The 23,628-nt window shown below is 37.0% G+C and overlaps 1 protein-coding gene across 2 annotated transcripts; it reads left to right on the forward strand.

Moving 5' to 3' along the window:
* The first annotated feature begins 1,886 nt into the window (after window positions 1-1,886).
* On the forward strand, window positions 1,887-21,366 carry casp10 (caspase 10, apoptosis-related cysteine peptidase). 2 transcript variants are annotated; one of them, XM_089132962.1, is made up of 11 exons: window positions 1,887-1,989; window positions 8,858-9,156; window positions 10,703-10,808; window positions 10,923-11,058; window positions 11,314-11,378; window positions 12,790-12,808; window positions 12,952-13,011; window positions 13,097-13,122; window positions 14,733-14,844; window positions 17,643-18,141; window positions 20,675-21,366. In XM_089132962.1, exons 1-11 carry the CDS (start codon window positions 1,933-1,935, stop codon window positions 20,823-20,825), a joined length of 1,530 nt encoding a protein of 509 aa, XP_088989088.1. In that variant the 5' UTR covers window positions 1,887-1,932; the 3' UTR covers window positions 20,826-21,366. The 2 variants fall into 2 exon arrangements, with proteins under 2 accessions (XP_088989088.1, XP_088989089.1); XM_089132963.1 differs by lacking the exon at window positions 1,887-1,989 and adding an exon at window positions 3,693-3,825.
* Window positions 21,367-23,628: the final 2,262 nt, after the last annotated feature.

The following is a 23,628-nucleotide window of genomic DNA, read 5'->3' on the forward strand; positions in this document are numbered from 1 at the left end:
TAACTTGGTGTTGCTTTAAGTACATTATGTAGTAAATATACTAATGTCACAATAGTAAACTTGTAAGTGTAATTTTAATACCGCTTGGGACTAAATTGGCCCAATTTTAGTATATAAAAGTGTTAAAAGTTGTTTATGTGTATAAGTGTAACAGTAAGTGCACAACTAGTTCATAATTATATATCTCATGTGTACTGCAAGTGAATTTATGGGTATACTAGTAGTTTACTTTTTTACTGTAATACTTATACAACTATACTTTGAATTTATACTTTTAAGTATTTCTGGATCAAAAGATTGCGTACAAGTACAGGACAAATATATTTGCTTTTCTCTCAGTATAAGTCAAGTACACTTAAGTGTAATTTGAAGTATATTTCTGAGAAGTACATATAGCATACTTCTGAGAAGTACAGGAAAAATAAACTGAAAGTATACTTTCTTATTTTTAGTTTAAAAGAAGTATACTAATGGCACACTTGAATAAACTTCTTTTTCGTAAGGGTTACCATCCTGATCACTGTACTAAACACTGATTAATCCTACGCTATCTCACGACCAATTCGTACAAATTCGTACGAGTGATTCAAAAGTGGCTAATTCGTACTAATTCATACGACCTCACTCGTACGAATTCGTACGATTTGTCAAAACCCACGTGATGTTTAGGGGCGGGGTCAGGGGTAGGTCATTCGTACGAATTCATGCGAATTGGCTAATTCGTAAAATATGTACGATTTAGCAAAGTGAGGTCGTACGAATTGTTACGAATTAGCCACCTCGTAAAATTCGTACGAATTCCTGTGAGATCGGGTGCTATCCTAAATGTACTAATGCTACTAACTAACTAGGCTACACAAAATAACAATATAAATGCTATGCTAAAAAGATGCTACAATACTCTATCCTGATCGTTTTCAATACTCGTAATTCCAACTTTTGACTTGCAGTGGTTTTGACGAAACAAGAAACTGCTGAGGGCGTGGTAGCTCGTGCCAAGGGCGTGGTGAGCTGAAACCTCCGCACGCCACGAAGAACCGCAAACATCCAATAGGAAAATTCAACTGCAGTAGCCACCGTTCAACCTGAAGAGGGCAGCACTAAGACATTTTTACACCATATATTGTAGAAATAGAACACTTTATACACAAATGTCAAAAAAGTTACTCGAATCAATGATCAGCATTAAAAAAGCCCCATTCTTACAGATCATTAACTAAAAAAAAAAATTGCTTTAGGGTTTAGCTACCCTTTAAGATCACATTCACAGTTATTAATATTTAAGTTATAATTAACTTTGTTTTAAATGGTTGATATAAAAACTTTTAGGATTGTTAGATTTATTCAGATTTACAGAAAAAATAAATGTACATATAATAAATATGTAATACAGTACAAAACGTTATTTTCTATTGAATTACTTTTATGAGGTAAATGTATTGCTCTCAGGATTTCTAAGTTTGAGGGATTACACGAGACATGATTAGTTTAGAGGTCACATATGTGGAAAGCATTGTTGCTGTGGGATTTGCTGGAGGACATTAGCTGACCCTTGAAGTGTGTCCAGCCTAATCCGGTCCTGTTGGGCGAAGCACACCGGCTCCGTGCAGATGATCGAGTGGAGATGATCAGAACTAAGCAACAGCGGCTGGACCTGGGAAAGGCATGAAGACGCAGTGCTTTGACCAAGACTGAATTCAGCTTTAAAGGAACATGTTATCTTGAACCTTTTGCTTGGCTGAAATGCTGGGAACCAAGTTGTTGTGAATTCTTTACTGGGTTTAAGTATTATCTACTGCTGTAGTTTATATTTACAGTGTGTATTATGTAGAATACTTAGTATGTGGGATGTGGGTAGTAGTACGCAATTTGGTTGGACGCTGTTTGAGCGGAAGTGACAGGGTTAAGTTGTGCATACAGCGCAGTCAGAGTATGACGTATTTTTCCAGTCGTGCAGTATTTCTGAGTGCAGGGAAAGTTCTTGACGAAGTAAGTTCATTTCCTGATTATATTTATAATATTGCATGTTTATCTTAAACATTAAGTCTGTAAGCCGCAGGTGTTCCGCGATCTTTCTGTACATTAGTTTGTCGCGTGAGACGCGTGTGACGCACGTGGAAGTGCCGATAGCTTTATGGCTAATGTGGATATTTTCGGATATACCTCGTTTAGTTATGTTTATGCATCTATATAAGATATTATACTCATACTTTAATACTACGAGGACGCTGTATAATATACCTTTAGGTTTTATATGCTCTGTTATCTTCTGTTTGCTTATTTCTGTTATGCTAAACTCACTGAGAGAGAACTGTTAAAAGTGTTTAATTGTTAATGTGCCATTTATCACAACTGCGAGTATGTATGATTAACATTTAGTTATTTATGTTTGTTTATTTGTTTATTGCAGAAACTACCTCAAAAGCATAGCTCATATGTTTTAATGGTGAAACCTGCACAGAAATAAAAGGTGGAAATATCTGATGATGACTCCTACTCCTTGATCAGAGTACTGAAGCGGTTAAGCACAATAAAGAATCGGCATTCAGTGGGTCAATACCCAACACAAGTGAAAGATACTCTTGTTCAATGTTCACTTTATTTATAAAGCACATATTAATACAGACACAGTTGTGCTGTACAGGACAGAGCAAAATCATCAATTAATTCTGATTTCAAATGTGAACAGATACAATACTAGAAAAAGTAACTAGAAAAAACAATGGTCAGTTTTTATAGGGGATGTCCTATAAAATGGTTTGATGAGTTGTGCTGTATGGGACGTCCCGTATTGAAACTGACTTAGTTTTTCCCACTTATTAGAAAAGAGGTCTGTATAGGTGTACAAATAGGAATGTTACTCATCTCCATGTTTTGATGAGTTGAATACTGATATAATTATACTTATATGAGTTGATACCCTGAGTATACCCTAAGAACTGGCCATTTGTTATTTCTATAAGGCCTCTAAAGTCAGCTAAAGTGATGTATCTCCTAAAAGATGCAGTAAAATGGTTTGATATGAGGTGTGTATACTGTGTGGGACATTGAATTACAGAAACTTTTATTATTGTAAAAAAAATATATGAAAAAAACAAGAGGTATTTAGAAAGAGATAGGCTACTTTATACTTTTTGGAAATAATTATACTGTAAACCTCTACATAAAAATTCTTGAGATGTAACATTAAAAAAAAAAACATAGGCTATACACAACTTGTAAAGACAGCTAGCATATTATAAGGATAACAGAGTAGTGTTAAAAAACTCTCGAAACATGGCATCTTATTTTGTCTCTCACATTTATATATATATATATATATTGATAGAAAGATAGAATGAAAGAAATATTAGATAGAATCAAAAGAAATATTAGATAGAAGAAGTAAAGATTAGTTAGAAAGAAAGAAAGATAGATAGATAGATAGATAGATAGATAGATAGATAGATAGATAGATAGATAAGGAATATAGAGCCTATAAATATCTCACCTGGAGTGTTAGGCCTATGATATAAATGAGGGAGAAAAAAACCTGTTGAATATTATTATCAGCCTTTCGCGTTTTTCAGCGATACTAGAGAGATGTATGGAGAGATGATCCTTCACCGTTTGTCTCTATGTGTGAGTAGAAATATCGGAAACGAAACTAGCATTCTGGGCTGTCATATAAAAAGGAAGGAAGTTCGGGAGAGATCAGAGGCGTGTCCACACACTGACTACTTTCGATCTCTACTGTAGAAATGAATGTTAGCCTACTGATAAATAGGCTATTCGTGACAAAGCCTTGATATCTTCACCGTGAACACTATGACGACTTCACAGAAGGTAAGAACAAGACTGGACCATAACACTGATCACTTTTCTGACATAATGAAGACTCGCAGTCACGAGATGAGTTTTACTGACTTAAGGCGCCATTCACACATAGCGCCGAAAAACACCGGCTTTTAGAAAACGCTAGGCAAGCCGCGTTCTCCTTTTCCCAAAGCCCGGTAGCGGTTGCGCTCAGGGGGCGCCTGTCGTTGCTAGCAGACCCGCAGCACCACCAGTTTCAGAACCCAGCGCAAGAACCGGAAGTGAGAGAGGGGCGGAATTATTATTATTGCATTATAGTTATTTTAGCATGAATGTAAGGACAAAATGGGCCTGAAAGTGAGTTCCTCATTTGATACATTGTAAGTTAAATTTATAAAAGATTGTTGTGATAAAACAGGCCTATAGGGTTGAATTGGTCATTTTGTATACATTTTTATTGTTTCGTTTAAAACAATGCCAAATTTTCTCTCTCTTTTTTAGATTTTGAAATTATTATTTTACACGAAAAAATGCGTGCTGCACATGTTCTTGTGAAATAAAGTATATTTTATTAAAAAAATACCCATGCGTTTTTTTATTCTATTTTTTAATCATCTTAATCAAAATTATCTCACAAATACATAAATTCAATATCAAAACAATTTAAGATTTTTGTAAACACAAATAAAAAAATATATCACAGAGGTCTAATCATACCGAATTGTGTATAATTTTGAAAACCTCCAATGCTTGTCTTGTTTTATATCTTTCAAAGCTTTATTTTACAAAGTTAACTCATAAAAACCAAAAACAAAGGTCTTACCTTCATAAATCTTCACGTAGGCCTACATGTATAAACTGGTTAGCTAAAATTAAAATGTTATATTAAAATGCCCATAAGTTTCAAGTATTATTTTTTCACCATCATGATCAGGAAGTAACTCATAATAGCCTACAATGAAACGGATAACTGAAACGATATAATTATATTAAACAAAATCAATGTTTTAAAATGCTTATTGTACTGTAATGTAGCATTATAACACACAGTAGGACGGCTTGCTGTTTCATGTGTAAAATACCCTCCAAATTACGTTAGGTGGCGTTATTAGGTTTCGAACCTAAGCTCCGCCCCTCACTTATGGCCCTGGCGCTGGTGTTGGTTAGAACGTAAGCTCCGCCCCTTACTTCCGGTTCTGGCGCTGGGGTTCTGGCTCTGAAACTGGTGTGCTGCGGCTCTGCAGCTGGATACTATAGACCTTATGTAGCCTCGCCCCTTTTTAGCTCTGCGCTTTTGACTTCCGGTCTGTATTTTCAAAGCGATCTTGCATAGGAATGAATGAAGTGCTCGTATTTAAGACATCTGCTTTACAATGCTTATGATAAACATTACAATGGTCATGATAACCTTTGTTAACTCTACAATTAGTATCCACTTCACCCGCTAATTACTCCTCGACAGCGATGCCATAGAAATATACAGAGCAACCACAAAAACGGAAGTTCAAAGACAATATTCTAAAGATGACGACGCCCACGTTTCTCTGGTGCATAGGTTGGGTTTGGTTCTTGCCATGTGACTTACAGCGCACTTCGGCATTCTGAAAAGTTGAGATCGTCAGGTTGAGATGTTTTTATCTCGATGTGGCGCTTGGAAAAAAAGAGCGCGCTTTGCAAAAGACACGATGTGAACAGGCGGCCGGCTAGGCCCTGACACGATCAACGCAGCATATGTGTGTTTTATTAGTTATTTATTAGTTATTGTGAATCATGTAGTCACGAATAACAATGTTATATTGTGTCATGTTTATTAAAATAAAACTGGTTGAAACGGCCCCTACAGTAATATTTAAATACTGTAGTAGGCTTATGTTATTTTTGAATGCCAACAAATACGTTGTATTGATCATAAAGACAAGTTTTGAATGAAAATGTCTCTGAAACATGTTTCACCTCCCCGACTACACCTAAACTCAACAAAATCAAGTCCTGGCTGCCCCACAATTTTTTTCTCATCTGATAAGCCGTTTTACTTCGTCAAACATCACAATGACAATTCAGTCAGAAATTCTAACTAATTTCTTGTTAACGAACAACTTCCGCTTTCATTCCCCATCCAAGTTAGGAATGATTATGAGTAATTCTAAACTAACTGGTTCAGTAAAGGCAAATTTATACGGTTATTATTCAGTATTTCCATGAATTAGATTTCAATAGATTCACTTTGTTTGCACGAAAACTTAGGCCTATAGGTTAAGTGAAATCATTACATTTGCATTCATAGTGTTGCTGTTATGACATATCTTCAGTTAAATCATGGGCAATTAAATATTTGCATATATAAGCTACGGAATAATTTGACCTTTCAGATGAATCTCTTCTACTGGAATTCTTCTTTGCCTGTCATCTGTTATTCAGTTGTTATCAACTAAATTGTCAAAATTCAATTTTAATATTTGATTTAATATTTTACATTAATGACACATAAATATATATATATATATATATATATATATATATATATATATAGAGAGAGAGAGAGAGAGAGAGAGATAACAATTATAGCCAATCATTTTTACGTTCTATAAAGATGGCCTCTTTTAATAATTTTATGTCTTCTTGTAGAACAACTAAATTAACAAACATTCTATTTATTTCCTATAATAACACATTGACAGATGCATCATCATCCTGCACATGCTAAACTTATATCTAAATATGTTACAATTTAAAAGTAAATGCACACTGTTCTTGTCTGCTTAACCTTATCTAACCTGTATAACACAGACGATGTGTGACACACACACACAACTGAGTCAGAGTGAGTAACACCAGCGGTGAACAGTAATGCACAGTTGCAAAACTAGATTTCTTCAGTAGCATGTCAGAAGTTCAGCTTTCAAAAGTGTAGCATTTCCAGCATTTCCACAAACTGCTTTTCCTACGAGAACTGAATGTGACCAAACCATCAGGAAAAGCTGAGGGAATAATCAAACTCTCACCTCGATTGATTAAGACTTGTGCTTTATTAGCATGACAAATACTCATATACATTTATATTTCCTCACAGCATTTACAGCTGACTTGCATATATAGAATAAAAAGAATACAGTATGAAAAAGGAAGTTTCACTTTAAGAAAAATGGAAATACTGCAAATTTTAAAAAATGCATTCTCCTAACAAGAAGAGCAGGTATTGTGTGTGTGTGTTTTCTTGTATTATTTGTGTGTATGTGGTGGTGCTGCTACAACACAGGTTTGTTGTGATTGCAGTAGATCTGTCTTCCTGTGACGGCCACATTTTCCTGTGTGAGTTTCTATGGCATGGTTGTGTGTGTGTGTGTGAGAGCTGAGTCTGTATCTTGTTTTAGGTTAATTTTTTTATCTGTCACTGTGTAGTCTGCAATGGTGAACTGTGTAGTCTTATTAGTGGTCAGACAATGCTGCATTTGATTTTTACAAGTATTACAGTCCCGGCAAGTTTGTTTTTCACAACCTGTGATCTTCCACAACCAAGATCACAACCTTTGTGGCTTGCCTGATGTGCCTTGTCTTGGGCACAAGATTCATCTACATCATTTTCATTCGGTTGAAACAATTCATTAGAATCGCTATCACTGTCCACTGGCCAGGGTCACTATCATCAGCTTCAAGTTGCTTCAATACTTGTCTTACAGTGATCTTTCTGTGTTGCTTTCCCTGTCCTGAAAAGGGAGTGGCCATACTCCCTGAAAAGTACTGAGGTAACTTAGAAACATATATGAAATTATTTCAAGGCTTTAGCCAAATACAGGACTGTCACCATTCCCCATCAAAGTCACTCAAAGAACCAAAGGGTCATTTTTGACCCGACATTTGTTTAACCCAGACACCCGAGGGTCATTTTTGACCCGACATTTGTTTAACCCATACACCCGAGGGTCATTTTTGACCCGACATTTGTTTAACCCATACACCCGAGGGTCATTTTTGACCCGACATTTGTTTAACCCATACACCCGAGGGTCATTTTTGACCCGACATTTGTTTAACCCATACACCCGAGGGTCATTTTTGACCCGACACTTGTTTAACCCATACACCCGAGGGTCATTTTTGACCCGACATTTGTTTAACCCATACACCCGAGGGTCATTTTTGACCCGACATTTGTTTAACCCATACACCCGAGGGTCATTTTTGACCCGACATCTGTTTAACCCATACACCCGAGGGTCATTTTTGACCCGACATTTGTTTAACCCATACACCCGAGGGTCATTTTTGACCCGACATTTGTTTAACCCATACACCCGAGGGTCATTTTTGACCCGACATTTGTTTAACCCATACACCCGAGGGTCATTTTTGACCCGACATTTGTTTAACCCATACACCCGAGGGTCATTTTTGACCCGACATTTGTTTAACCCATACACCCGAGGGTCATTTTTGACCCGACACTTGTTTAACCCATACACCCGAGGGTCATTTTTGACCCGACACTTGTTTAACCCATACACCCGAGGGTCATTTTTGACCCGACACTTGTTTAACCCATACACCCGAGGGTCATTTTTGACCCGACATCTGTTTAACCCATACACCCGAGGGTCATTTTTGACCCGACACTTGTTTAACCCATACACCCGAGGGTCATTTTTGACCCGACATTTGTTTAAAGGGTTAGTTCACCCAAAAATGAAAATTCTTTCATCATTTACTGCCATCAGCCATCTTGTTAGCACCACCGGCACTTGTGACTTCAACATTCCTCCACTAGGTGTCTCTATGCAGGGACCAGAAGTGGCACTCTGGACTTTTGAAGTTAAATTTGACTATTTTTTTGTTTGTTTGTTAATTTTGGGGGAGCAGCAATTAACAGCGGTCAAATTTGACCCCGTGGGTCCTCCAATAATGTTCGACCAACGGAAAAAAGGCTTCCGGAGGGGTGTTTGGCTCGTGGTCATAGTGCAAAGGAGCCTATGTTGAAATTACTGCAAACCATCCCTTTAAATGAAACGTTGAGCCATCATGCAGCATCAGCACTGTGTCCCACAGCAGAGCTTGTTTCTCTGAGCAGGAGCTGGAGTTTCAGCAGGTGCTGTTACGAGTACAGGAGTCTCTCACGGCCGATGAAGTGCAGGACCTGGTGTTCCTGTGCTCAGATCTCATCGCTGCTAAAGACCTCAGCACTGTGAGCGCAGGCACACAACTCTTCGTTCTTCTGGAGAACCAGGACCTGCTGTCGTCGGAGGACCCATGGCTGCTTCTGGAGCTGCTCAGGATCATGAAACGCAACAGCCTGATCCGCAATCTGCACTTTGATGCTTTCACGCAAACTGACTTCTCAACATTACCTCAGCGTGTCTCCCGGTACAGGTGAGGACAGACCTTATTCTATCTTCTGTTTGTAATAGACCTGATTCAGAGCAGCGCCATGACAGGTATACAGTAAGCGAGGCTGTGAGGGATTATAGACTTACCGTGTTTTCAAAATCTCCTAGATGACTTTTTCACCGCTCATGTTGTCTGGAGTTTTTTTGTCTACTGAAATTTCTTTGAAAGATCGTTTCTACGAATAAAAGTACATCCTAGAAGAGTAGTCTGTCCCTCGTAGTCTCGCTTTCATTCACATTAAAAATCAAAGATGGCGCTGCTGTCAATAAGGTCTATAGAGAGCCTAAGTCCCGCCCCTTCGCTTCCGGCTCTTGGGACCTTATTTCGGAAAAAGTATGTATGGTAGTCAATGTCGAGAGATAACTTATCTTTTTATTCCGTCTGAACTGTGCCCTCAATTACACATATGATGTTTGTCAATTTAAAAGATAATTCTGAAAGTCAAAAACGTCGCAGTTTGTAATAAAACAGAAGAGTAACATTTAGTTTTATGTGAAAATCGCTCTATGAACTACATCTCCCGGGACGCGAAACAACGAGTGAGATCCGCTGCTCGTGTGTGTGCAGTTTGGTACAAAACACTCAGGTATGACGGCGTAACGTTACGATTATAACGTAAGACTATAGAAACAATCACAGACAATTGCCTCAGTAAAGTTAGCTTCAGTCATTGAGAGAAAATGTGCGCCTTTGGGGTTTGTAGTCTTTGTAATTACGTATATTCACAGTCTTATACCTCAACGGTTTTACATCAAACTGCGACTTTCTTTACTTTAAAATGTATATTTTAAATTGACTACCATACAATATTTTTCCGAAATAAGGTCCCATGGTGGTCGACCGGAAGGGGAGGGACTAAGGCTCTCTATAGAGTGCCGAAGTGATGACATCATTTTGTAGTACAACTCGGAAGTCATGGATTCCCTGAGTCGCAAAAAATAAGATCTGTGTTTAACAAAGAGTTGTGACCCTTACACGTTTTGTCTATCAACATAATCTTTACAAGTAAGTCCAAAATTTTTAAATTTTGAAGCCTATTTAAAGTTAAAAAACCACAAGCAGACACAATAAAGTAAAAAAAAAACACAAGCAGATCATATCATAACTGTGTGTTTTATGTCGTAGATCAAAACGTGAAAATATTTAGACGCGCTTTGTTCACCACAGACCTTATTTCAGGCGATTTAGCAAAAACCCATTCGGGGCGAGGGAACCGGGAGTGCTAAAATGCTAACTCGCTTGCGCGTTTTGGCCTACAAAGTGACGTGATAACTTCGGCACTCTATAGAGACGTGTATGTTGAAAGGGTGTCTCACATTCAGGCATGTTGACCATGCAAAAATCTACTATCCAAAAGGCACTGGTATTATATAATGGGATAGTTCACCCAAAAATGAAAATTATCCCATGATTTATTCACCCGCAAGCCATCCTAGATGTGACTTTCTTTTTTCAGCCGAACAGAATTAGAGTTATGTTAAAAAATATCTTTGAAATAATGAACAGTGTTTATTTCTCTGCATTTCAGACAGTTGTTGTACGAGGTGTCGGAGTCCATCTGTGATCAGGACCTGAAAAACATTAAATTCCTCCTCATCAAAACACTGCCGCGCAAAAAACTGGAGAAGGAAGTGGTGAGAGACGCCATCACCACATCAGTCCGGCACATTTCAGCATGTGGTGTTTGACTAAACCTTCTTTAAACACGTGTGTTTTAGTCTGACGGCACATCTCTGCGTGTGTTTTAGACGCTGCTGCAGTTGTTTTTGGAGATGGAGAAGGAAGACCTTTTGGGTGAAGATAATTTGGACGTTCTGCAGGATATCATAGCCAAAATTCATCCCGGTTTAGAAAAAAGAATTATTCAATACAAAGCAGAGAGTTGTGAGTGCGACTGTTTTATTATTTATTATTTAATGATGTGATGTGTGAAATAGATATCTATGATTTATTAATTTGCCTCTCTTATATGTAAAATAAGTTAAACTACTGTAAATCAAGACTGCGAGGAGATCTGGGAGTTTTTGCTACAAAATGTGTTGATTGATGTTATGCATGTTCTAAAATGTGACTCATATAATTATGATGGTTGCATTCTATAGAATTAGAATAACTGCGTTGTTTTCTGTCTTATTGCAGCTGGTGGAACGGTTATTGCTCAAGAGACCGGGATTAATTCCTCCGTGTCGTACACACCAGCTCCGGTATAACTTCATTTGCATTCATGTTCATATAGTACTCCTTACGTCACCCTTTTTTTCTGTGGAATGTAAGAGGGGAATATTTTTTATGTTTATAAAAAAAATTAAATTATAAAAAATGTTTATTATTTCCATGTTTGTATGCATATATAAGATTATAAGAAGGGGAATAGTTTTAGATTTTCATTTCACTGACTAGTGACTTCAAAATACACTATATTCACTTCAACTCAAAAGTTTGGGGTTGGTAAGATATATATGAAGAGTTCAGATGCAAAAGCCTCTAAATGCCATTTGAAATTTTCTTCTTTAATGATGATTTTTATCAAGCTTGTATATTTAAGTTCAGTGATTTCACTTAAATGGCAATGATAATTACCTATTAATTGTTATTTAAGTGAAATTACTGAACTTAAATATACAAGTTTGATAAAAATCATCATTAAAGAAGAACATTTCAAATGGCATTTAGAGGCTTTTGCATCTGAACTCTTCATATATATATTAGGGCTGTGCAAAAGTGAATTGCGATTAATCGCATCCAAAATAAAAGTCTGTTTTACATAATATATTTGTGTGTGCTGTATATAATTATTTTGTATATATAAATACCTATGCATGCATGTATATATTTAAGAATTATTTGCGCTTAAATTCTGTATATATATATATATAAATACATAATCTATATTACACAAATATAAATATTTTATATAGGAATAACACATTTTCTTAAACATATACATGCATGTGTGTGTATTTATATATACGAAATAATTATATACAGCACACACAAATATACTATGTAAACACAGACTTTTATTTTGGATGCGATTAATCGCAATTAACTTTTGCACAGCCCTAATATATATATATATATATATATATATATATATATATATATATATATACTGTATATATATATATATATATATATATATATATATATATATATATATATATATTGCTAGAAGTCTCTTCTGCTCACCAAGGCTGCATTTATTTGATCAGAAATACAGTAAATAGTAATATTGCACAATAATGCCATTTAAAATATCTTAAATAACTCTGTGATCAAAGCTGTATTTTCAGCATCATTACTCCAGTCTTCAGTGTCACATGATCCTTCAGAAATCACTCTAATATGACGATCTGATGCTCAAGAAACATTTATGATTATTATCAGTGTTGAAATTTGATGAATAGAAAGTTCAAAAGAACAGCATTCGTTTGAAATAGAAATCTTTTATTACATTATAAATGTCCTTACTGACACTTTTGAAAAATATATTAACATTAACATAAAAAAAATCATTATGCTTAGCATCTCATTTTGTGTTTCATCTTGTTAAAATAGTTTTCACTCACTAGTTATTACTGTTGAACTTTGTCTCTTTCTCTCTTCATCCCACAGCCCTCGCCGCTGACATCAGGTGAAGTGACTTTACATGCTTATGTAGAAACTCCATGTAAAACTTAACACGAATTATTTACAAGAAATGGGAATTTAAATATACAAAAATGATAAATGCATCAAACTCAAAGCATATTTGTATGGCGTTGTTCTTCTTAACAGTGGACACAATGGAGGACCGGGTGGACAGACTCAGTCTGAGAGCGTCTGAGAATAGTGGAGGTACTGTAGGAAATGCCCAATACAACATCATGTGTCATCTCTGTTTTCATCTTATACTCATTTTTTTTTTATCTCTTTGTCTTAGATCAGAGTCAGACTGAAAATCCAGAGGTAAGATCTTTATTCTCGGACCTCGGTTCAGGACATGATAAGCTTAAAGGGATACTCCGCTTTTTTTGGAAATACGCTCATTTTACAACTCCCCCAGAGTTAAACTGTTGAGTTTTACCGTTTTTGAATCCATTTAGCCGATCTCCGGTTCTGGCGGTACCACTTTTAGCATAGCTTAGCATACATCATTGAAGTGGACAAGACCATTAGCATTTCTCAAAATAAAAGAAATGACCAAAGTGTTTCGATATTTTTCCTATTTAAAACGTGACTCTTCTGTAGTTACGCCGTGCACTAAGACAGACGGAAAATGTAAAGATGTGATTTTCTAGGCTGATATGACTAGGAACTATACTCTCATTCCTGCGTAATAATCAAGACACTTTACTGCCGTACCACGAGTGCAGCAGGCGTAATGACTACACAAACTTAGTCCCGGTCATGTTAGAAGCTAGGGGCTATTTTCAGGCGCTGTGTCATATCAAGTTTCCTGATTATTACGCTGGAATGAGAGTATAGTTCCTAGCCATATCGGCCTAGAAAATCGCAACTTTCTGAAGAGTCAAGTTTTAAGTAGGAAAAATATCGAAACACTTTGGTCATTTTTTTGGGAGAAATGCTAATGGTCTTGTGCACTTCAATGATGTATGCTAAGCTATGCTAAAAGTGGTACCGCCAGAACCGGAGATCGGCTGAATGGATTCAAAAAAGGTAAAACTCAACAGTTTAACTCTGGGGGAGTTGTTGAATGAGCGTATTTATAAAAAGTGGAGTATCCCTTTAATCAACCAAATGCAAACATATTTCTGGTAGGCTATCTTTATTACATTAAGGTGTTTCTTTGTAACAGTTTTTTATTCAAAATATTCATCAAGTCTGTTGCATTTGAAAACGAGAGAGACATTTTGCAATAGAGTTTTGCACTAGAACACAAAGTTTCTTGAGGGAACACAATACTTTTGTGAGAAAATGCAAAGTTTCTCTGGGAAACGCGATACTTTAAGAGAACGCTCTTGTTCTGTAGTACATCTGTTTAAAGGAGTAGTTCACTTAAAAAAAAAACTTTTGCTGATAATTTACTCACCCCCATGTCATCCAAGATGTCCATGTCTTTCTTTCTTCAGTCGAAAAGAAATTAAGGTTTTTGATGAAAACATTCCAGGATTTTTCTCCATATAATGGACTTCAATGGGGTCCAAACGGTTCAAGGTCCAAACGACAGTTTCAGTGTAAACTGTTCAAAGGGCTTTAAACAACTCCAGACGATGAATAAGGGGTCTTATCAAGCGAAACGATCGCTCATTTCAAAAATAAATAACAAAGTTTAAGTTTTATAAGCACAAATGCTCACCTTGCTCTGTTCTGTGATGCGCGGCGGCGTTCGTGACTCTCCTTTTAAAGCCCCTTGTAGCTGCAATGAAACTGTCATTTGGACCTTGAACCTTGAACTAATCCTTTAAGAGTTTATTAGTTTTGCTCTATTTGGCCATGATCTGTGTAGCTAACCATATTAGCGTATACTATATTGTGTTATACTGGACACCCCTGCTTAAATCAGACCTGAAGTTCATCACATTTGCGCGCCTAACACTGCATGTTGTGAATGGCAGACCCCGCAGTATGAGATGCAAGGGGACAGCAGAGGAGTCTGTTTAATCATCAACAACCGAGACTTCAGAGATTGCACTCTGGGAAACAGAGAAGGAACAGACATTGACAAAGGTTAGTGTAACGAACACAACTAAAACCAATGAGCATGTCGATAGCCTGATAACACAACACTATCAGCATTGGTTGCGGAGTGGTTTTGAGTGTGTTGCTATGTGGTTTCTTGGGGTTTTTGTCACCAACCCAAGTCAAAATGATATTCTGGTCTCTAGACATGGCTCGGGTTTCTCCTTCAAAAAAATATTAAAGGCCCATTCAGACCAAAATTATGCTAGAATTTGTTGCGACGAATATTTAAATTTGAACAAACGGCTATTAATCTGTTCAGATATATATATATATATATATATAGATCTGTTCGGCTATTATTATCTGTTCAGACCGATATGAACACATGCTTGCGTCAGTGTGATAGAGATTTTTTTTATAGGTGATGTTTTTATCTCTTTTCCATAGATTGCAACGGTTGGTTCTGAAAATAAAAATTCGGTTAATTTTCTCCATGGGGAAATGGACTTTTAAAGATAACTTACAAACCTTTAAAGGCATATCGACTTTTAATCGATGGCTTATCCTTATATCCTTTTGTTAAAGCCATCAGTTCACATTATTTCAATGTATTTTTCCAAGAATTGTGTGGAATTCCTGGTGAAAAACTGCATTACCCATGATGCTGTAGAGAAATTCCACCAATCAGAGTGAAACAAATCACTCGCTCCGCCCACTCCCATGAAGCACAGCAAGCGACAAATCAAAGCTGTCAAAATACTTAAATATTTGTAAATATATGCCTCTTTTATATTTTAATTATAAAATATATTGTAATCAAAATATTTAAAGTAATGGTTTTATTCTTCTCCATAATTTTTAATTTGATTATGTCATTTGCAGTGCTTAATGGAATTCATTAATTTTTAATGGAATGGATAGTTGTTAGTCACTAAGCACACAGTCTTGCATCTTTGTCTTTTTGATCGATTTTTTTAAATACTTTTTTTCTTTGAAACGAGTTTGTTACATTCGGTTCATTGCTTATAACTGTTTAACGAAGACTTTTAAAAATCCATAATAGAGTTTGCACAGACTAGTTGGGTAGTTGAGTACTTTAACCACTAGAAGGAAGTCATTGAGTTCTAATACTTAATGGGATTAATGGATATTATTAATGGAATTAATTCATTCCTAAAGGAATGGATAGTTCCCTAATTAAATACACAGTGTTAAGTACACAGTGTTTGTCTTTTTGTTCGATTTTTAAATACTTTTTTGCTTTGAAACTAGTTTGTATCATTGCGATTCACCTTGTAGTTGGTTAGTTTGGTTGGTTATAACTCTTTAACAAAGATTTTAAAAATCCTAGATGGGTAGTTGAGTACTTTAATATGGAAGCTTGTTTCCGCCATAGAATAAAAAATATAAAAGGTAATTGGGACTTTTTATTTCACAATTCTGACTTTTTTTCTCACAATTGCGAGTTTACTTCTCGCAATTCTGACATTATTTCTCAGAATTGCGAGATGGAAAGTCAGAATTGCGAGATGGAAAGTCAGAATTGCGAGATGTAAAGTCAGAATTGTGAGATATAAAGTCAGAATTGCAAGTTATGAAGTCAGAATTGCAAGTTATAAAGTCAGAATTGTGAAATATAAAGTCAGAATTGCGAGATATAAAGTCAGAATTGCGAGATATAAAGTCAGAATTGCGAGATATAAAGTCAGAATTGCGAGATATAAAGTCAGAGTTGCGAGATATAAAGTCACAATTGCGAGTTATAAAGTCAGAATTGCGAGATATAAAGTCAGAATTGCGAGATATAAAGTCAGAATTGTGAGATTTAAACTATTCTGAGGGTCTCGCAGTTGCGAGTTTATATCTCACAATTCTGAGAAAAGATGTCAGAATTTCGACATATAAACTCGCAATTATGTGTTATAAAGTCAGAATTGCGAGATGTAAACTCCCAATTGTGAGAAAAAAAATCAGAATTGTGAGATAAAAAGTCGCACTTCGGTCTTTTTTTCTCAGAAAATAACACTGACTTTATATCACGCAATTGCGACTATATCACGCAATTCTGACTTTATATCTCGCAATTCTGACTTTATATCTCGCAATTCTGACTTTATATCACGCAATTCTGACTTTATATCTCGCAATTCTGACTTTATATCTCGCAATTCTGACTTTATATCACGCAATTCTGACTTTATATCTCGCAATTCTGACTTTATATCTCGCAATTCTGACTTTATATCTCGCAATTCTGACTTTATATCACGCAATTGCGACTATATCACGCAATTCTGATTTTATATCTCGCAATTCTGACTTTATATCACGCAATTGCGACTATATCACGCAATTCTGACTTTATATCTCGCAATTCTGACTTTTTATCTTGCAATTCTGAGAAATAAAGTCAGAATTGCGAGATATAAACTTACAATTGTGAGAAAAAAAGTCAGAATTGTGAGATAAAAAGTCACAGTTATTCATTGTATTTTTATATTCAGTGGCGGAAACAAGCTTCCATACTTTAACCACTAGTTGGAAGATTGAGCACTAAAACACAATATCCATAACTTTTTTTTCTTAATGCAAACCAGCGAGCCATGACCAAAGAGAGTATGTGGCAGGAGGACGATGACAGCAAGTAAACTACATGAATTTTGTGTCTTTGATAAATCCATAAACAATAAGTATGAGAGAGAGAGTGAGAGAGCACAAATGCAGAGAACCAGCATTAAGCGGACAAATTAGTGGACAGCTGATCATTGAAATATTTTACAAACTATTTTGAAGTGGTTACTTCGGTTCCTCACTGTGCGTAACTTGTGTGTGTGTGTGTGCAGCCAGTCTGGAGGCTGTGTTCCAGTGGTTGGGCTTCGAGGTGGTGGTTGAGGAGAACTGCGATCGCATGCGTATGCTGCAGGTGTTGAAGGATCTGGCGTCCCGTGACCACACACCGGCGGACTGCGTGGTGTGCTGCGTGCTGAGCCACGGGCGCGTGGATGGCATCGCCGGGGTCGATGGACAGACCGTCACCGTCAGAGAGCTGACGGAGACTCTGAGTCCAGTGTGCTGCCCCTCTCTCTTCCAGAAACCCAAACTGTTCTTCATCCAGGCCTGCAGGGGCACCAGAGAGCAGAGAGCAGTGTTTGGTCAATCTTTCCCAGAAGATGAGGACACGCCGGTCAGCGACGCAGCTGTACCCAGAGACTCCATCCCCGAGGCGGCGGACTACCTGCTAGCCACCGCAACCGTACCTTACCATGTCTCATTCAGGGAAAAGGGCAAGGGCTCCTGGTTCATACAGTCCCTCTGCCACAATCTGAAGCTGCTGGTGCCAAGGTGAGCACACCTCCAAGACCACACAGTGCTATTCAATCAGCAGAGCTGGAAAGTCCAGTGCTGCGACCCAATTCGCATATTAAAAGTATTGGAAAATAGAATTAGTATGTGCCAAATCGTATTATGTTGAAATGAGTGTTTCAAAGAGACCCAGATGGTCTACTATCCAGAAGTGCGGATCGACGCACACTCTAACGGCTGATATTGCCCACAACCCGTCGCGCATTGGACGAGGATTCGGTTAGAACTACAAACACGAGTGAAAAGTGTTTAAAAACTACAGAAATGGAGGACGCGCGAGTCTGGCGGTTATAGAGAGGTTTAGATAAATGGCGTACTATAAGTAGGCGAATTGGGACACAGCACAGGGGTCCGAGAGTAGAAGTCCTGCCATATGTTTATTTCACCAGCTAATTACACTAATTAGTTCTGTCTCCTGGCTGAAAAAACACTAATTAGCAAATCCAGGTGATCGGAACAAAATACCGAGGAGGACTTTTACTGCCTGAACCTGGACTTCACACCCCTGCATAAGTTTATGTAAAACTCATAAACATTATTATCAGCAGTTCAACAAGTCACTGTTTCCCGAAAGCATCGTTAGACAACTGTGGTCAACTTCTGTCGTTATCAGCAGTTTCGAGTCGCTGTTTCCCGAAAACAGATTTAACGAACATTTAGAGTATCTTGTTTGCATGACATGAGGACTTAATAAAGCCTTATCTTGAGCCAAATAAGCAAACATTCAGTACAATCTTTGAATTTTATTTAGAATATATACAAATGTCGCAGTAACCATCCTTTTATATGTTATAAGTGTCATTTGGGGACAAAACTTTCGACTATACCGAGGCGTATACACTCTCAGAAAAAAGGTAAAGCTGTCACTGGGGCTGTACCTTTTCAAAAGGTACACTTTTGTCCATTTTAGGTACTAATATAGGGTGACCAACTGTCCTGTTTTCCCAGGACATGTCCTGTTTTCTTATAACAATATAATAATTTTCTATCCATACAGAGGAGGCATAACCTACTTTAAATGTATTGAAATTAATAAGGTATCTTTGAGTAAACTTTGAGTATCATTTGAGTAGGCCAAATTAATGATCTGTTTGCCGGGCCGAGTGTCCTGGCTTTTGGTAATTAAAATATGGTCACCCTAACTAATATTTACATTTTATGTGCTAATATGTACATTTTTTGTGCTAATATGTACATTTCAGGTGCTAATATGTACATTTTAAGTGTTGGTATGTTCATTCTAGGTGCTAATATGTACATTTTAGGTGCTAATATGTACATTTCAGGTGCTAATATGTACATTTTAAGTGTTGGTATGTTCATTTTAGGTACTAATATGTACATTTTAAGTGTTGATATGTTCATTTTAGGTGCTAATATGTACATTTCAAGTGCTAATATGTACATTTTAAGTGTTGATATGTACATTTTAAGTGTTGATATGTACATTCTAGGTGCTAATATGTACATTTCAGGTGCTAATATGTACATTTTAAGTGTTGATATGTACATTCTGGGTGCTAATATGTACATTTTAGGTGCTAATATGTACATTTCCGGTGCTAATATGTACATTTTAAGTGTTGATATGTTCATTTTAGGTGCTAATATGTACATTTCAGGTGCTAATATGTACTGTATACCACCTGAATCTGTGACGTCAGGTGCTAATATGTACATTTTAAGTGTTGGTATGTTCATTTTAGGTACTAATATGTACATTTTAAGAGTTGATATGTTCATTTCAGGTACTAATATGTACATTTCAGGTACTAATATGTACATTTTAATTGTTGATATGTACATTCTAGGTGCTAATATGTACATTTCCGGTGCTAATATGTACATTTTAGGTACTAATATGTACATTTTAAGTGTTGATATGTTCATTTTAGGTGCTAATATGTACCATTAAGGTACCGATATGCACCCTTAAGGTACCAAAGTGTACCTTTTGAAAAGGTACGGCCCCAGTGACAGCTGAGAGTGTAACAACTTTTTTCCATGTGTAGGTAGAGTCTCTTGACACGCCGCATCTTATACTGGAGTATAAACCAGATCCTGGCGCTGAATTATTTACGATATTATCGTGTATGCAATATTTAAAACATTGAATATTCAGGTTAATATCACATTTATTGTCAATAGCAATACTGCGACACTATATTTTAGCTTAGCATATATAATACGTAGCCTTTGCCTTGCACAGTGTGCAGATTTGTTTTGTATGCATATTCCTTTTTATTCCTCTTGATTTATTGGCTGAATTTGGCTGTCACGTATTTAAAGTTACCATTTTTGTGCTTGAGTATGGTACACTGCACAGTATTCAGCATTCAATACTCCACTCCTAATATACTGTACGTTAGTGGATTGCATTATGTAAATGCAAGCATAGTTTAATATGCTTATATTAATATGTGGATATAAATCCCTCAAGCATGTTTGGCAATGAATGAATGCACTGATTGAGATGGAAGTAACTAAGCTTAACTGTGTCGTGTGCATGCAGGGGGATAGATCTACTGTCCATTCTGACGCAGGTGAACGGAGACGTGAGCAGGAAGACGGACAAGAGTGGTCTGAGGAAGCAGATGCCACAGCCGGAGTTCACCCTCACCAAGAGAGTGGTTTTCCCTCCTCCCACAACTCCCCCTCCATGATGTCCTCCAGTTCACGGCCCGTCGTCGGGTATTCACATGCTGAGCCGTATCATTGGTTTTACTTGAGATTAGGGATTGCGGAAAATACTCCCCGTTCGTGACAGTTTCCGCTTCCCCCATGCACAAAAAAAGGAAATTAAATATTTGAGATATTTATAATGCCATTTCAAAATTTACCATAATTTCCGATTTGCCAAACATTACCATCTATGCAATTTACTGTATTACTTGAATGAACCTTTCTATGGATCCTCGGGTGGTCCAATAGATCGGCTACTGCTACTGTACATACGAATTCTATTAATATTGCAATATTTTTTGGTGAATATCTTTTGTAAGAAGCTGTTGAAAAACTTTCCAGGGTTCCTACGCCGTTTGGAAAAGTATGGAATTTGATTTTAGAAATTTCCAGGTCTGGAAAAGTATGTAAAAAAGAAAGGCGAGTATGGAAAAAAAATATTTGCATTTCCAGATTATTCGCCCAATTTAGTTTTATATGATAGAGAAAATTAAGAATTTAATGAAAATAAATTTATCATACAGAAAGTGTGTTTTCATGGCAGCTGTTTAGTGATTGACAAAAATGATGAATAAATGCATTATGCAAAAATGCAGGTTATGAGCGTTTTGGGTTTCTTCTCATGATATTCTTAGCATTCTTACAGAGCCACTAAAAAAAATGCAGACTTTAATGTGCGCATGAAACCATTAACCTTAGCATAGACAATGCACACTGAGCCTCTTATTGCACCATCAGCCCATTTCACTGTGTGCTTTCTACGCCATAGAGTATGTTAAAGCAGACCGAGGCCTTGAAATAGGATGATGTACTGCCCTAATGAAAACCAAATTTTGACCACTTTTTTTTAGCACCAGTGTTTTTATAGACCCTTGAACTTGACAAATAGGACAATGCACACAGCCATATTGTGCCATCAGCCCATTTCGTGTCCGCCACTCTCATGTCCCGGTCCCTCGGCCTGGTCCTGCTCGCCACAATATTATTTCAGCGACAATGGATAATTCAGCGATAATTCTTTCTTTTTCGCCTGTAAATCGTCATCATGTTTTCCTTTTACCCTTCTTTGTTTTATGATTAGGTGTCACTCGGAAAATGAGCAGTTTAGGTTGTTTCTCCGCCATTAGCACAACTGCAGCACACCGGCAATCTTGAGTTTGGTTTGAACGGCAGTACGCCGGGGAAGAGAGGGGTGTGATCAGCGCGTACACGAGCGTGATTGACACTGCTAAGACACTCCTACTGGCTCTGATTGGTTGTTTCTGACCGGGAGCGGTGTATTTCTGCAAATGGCAATAGGACCACTGGGAGTAGCCAGAGCTTGATTTTTTTTTTTTTTTACAGATTTTCTGTCTCATACTCTACTGTCAGGACATAATGACAGTTATAACAAATATATATATATATAAATATTTGTTTAATGCCTAATATAGGGAAAACTTCCACTCTCAGTAACTTCCGCTTCTGAACTGGTTGCAGTTCCACTCTGGTCCCAGATGAGGGCGCTCACAGGACGAGTGTAACGAATGGAGGTCTATGGAGAAATTCACCTTTGACTAAGCCACACCCTAGAATGTAGCTTGACCAATCACAGCGCAGCCAAGAACGAGATCCCACAGAGGTCGGACACTTTTTCACTGCGCTCCATTGACTTTCAACACAGGCGTCTCATATTTTTGGTTTCGGCAGGCTATTAGGTTGCTCCCTGATATTACTAGTCCCAGCCTCCGTCTCCATTAGTAGGAAATGCGGTGGTTCATTTTTTGACTGTGACCGGTTACGTTATGCTTTTGCCTCTATTTTGGATGCCTTGTTGTTTCTTGCGTTTCACCTGTATGTCTTGAATAGCCTTCGTTCGAACGCATATTGTAGCCTCTTTTGCTTACTTTTATCGGACACTTTATTTGCTGCTTTATAAAAGTTTGATAACATTTCAGCAGGAAGAGCTGTTGCAGAAACATAAGCCATGCAGAGCGCAGATGAAGTTTGATGGATGTAGCAACGGTAACTAAGGGGGGCGGGGCTTAGCCAAAGATGAATTCCCCTCAAAATATACTTTTCTCAGGATTACATTTTTTTGTCTAGTAATTGGAATGTTGTATTCGAAAGGAGATTCAAAGAAATTACACATTATTGGGTGTTCGATTTTTTTTGGTGTCACTTATTTTCTTTAAAAAGTCTTTTTTAAATATCTTATTTTTTGTTCAACAAAGAAATACACTGGTCTGGAACAACACGAGGGTGAATAAATGATCAAAATTACATTTTTGGGTGAACTGTTCCTTTAAGATTTATTTTGGTACAGTAAAAGGAAGCTTCACATTGCATTAGTAACGTCATACATTAATATACTTGTAATCAAAAATAAAAAAGATATCATATAAACAATAACAATAAAGTGAAAGTTTGTATTTTAAAACAAATACAAAAGAATTTGGTTCAATGATTTGTCATTGGCCTTGGGTGGTTTCTGGTGGAAGTCCTAATTTTGTGTGCAGTTGTATTTCTGTGAGGCTGTGTTTTCTGTGAGTTTGTACATGCTCAGGGCTTTTCTGATTTTTTTCCCCATCTCATTAATATTTAGTAGATCTCCATTATTTATTAAAGGTGGAATTACAATAAACAACAGCAACAGATTTCCCCTTTTATCAGAGCCCATCTACCCAATCTTATCTGTCTGCAGCCTGCAAGACTTACGTCCCTTCCAAATTTTAATTTTTGGGTGAACTGTCCCTTTAAATCTGAATCAGATTGTCACAACCAGAGCCGTTGTTGTTACCTATA

The sequence above is a fragment of the Pimephales promelas genome, chromosome 7, assembly GCF_988280905.1.
Source record: "Pimephales promelas chromosome 7, fPimPro1.hap1.1, whole genome shotgun sequence".
NCBI lineage: Eukaryota > Metazoa > Chordata > Actinopteri > Cypriniformes > Leuciscidae > Pimephales > Pimephales promelas.

What these genes read in the sequence shown, in the direction of transcription:
- casp10 (XM_089132962.1), top strand. Translation starts at nt 1,933, where the DNA reads ATGACGTATTTTTCCAGTCGTGCAGTATTTCTGAGTGCAGGGAAAGTT. An exon ending in CAGGGAAAGTTCTTGACGAA is followed by an intron (nt 1,990 to 8,857) that starts GTAAGTTCATTT and finishes TTCTCTGAGCAG; the next exon opens with GAGCTGGAGTTTCAGCAGGT. An exon ending in CTGAAGCTGCTGGTGCCAAG is followed by an intron (nt 18,142 to 20,674) that starts GTGAGCACACCT and finishes GTGTGCATGCAG; the next exon opens with GGGGATAGATCTACTGTCCA.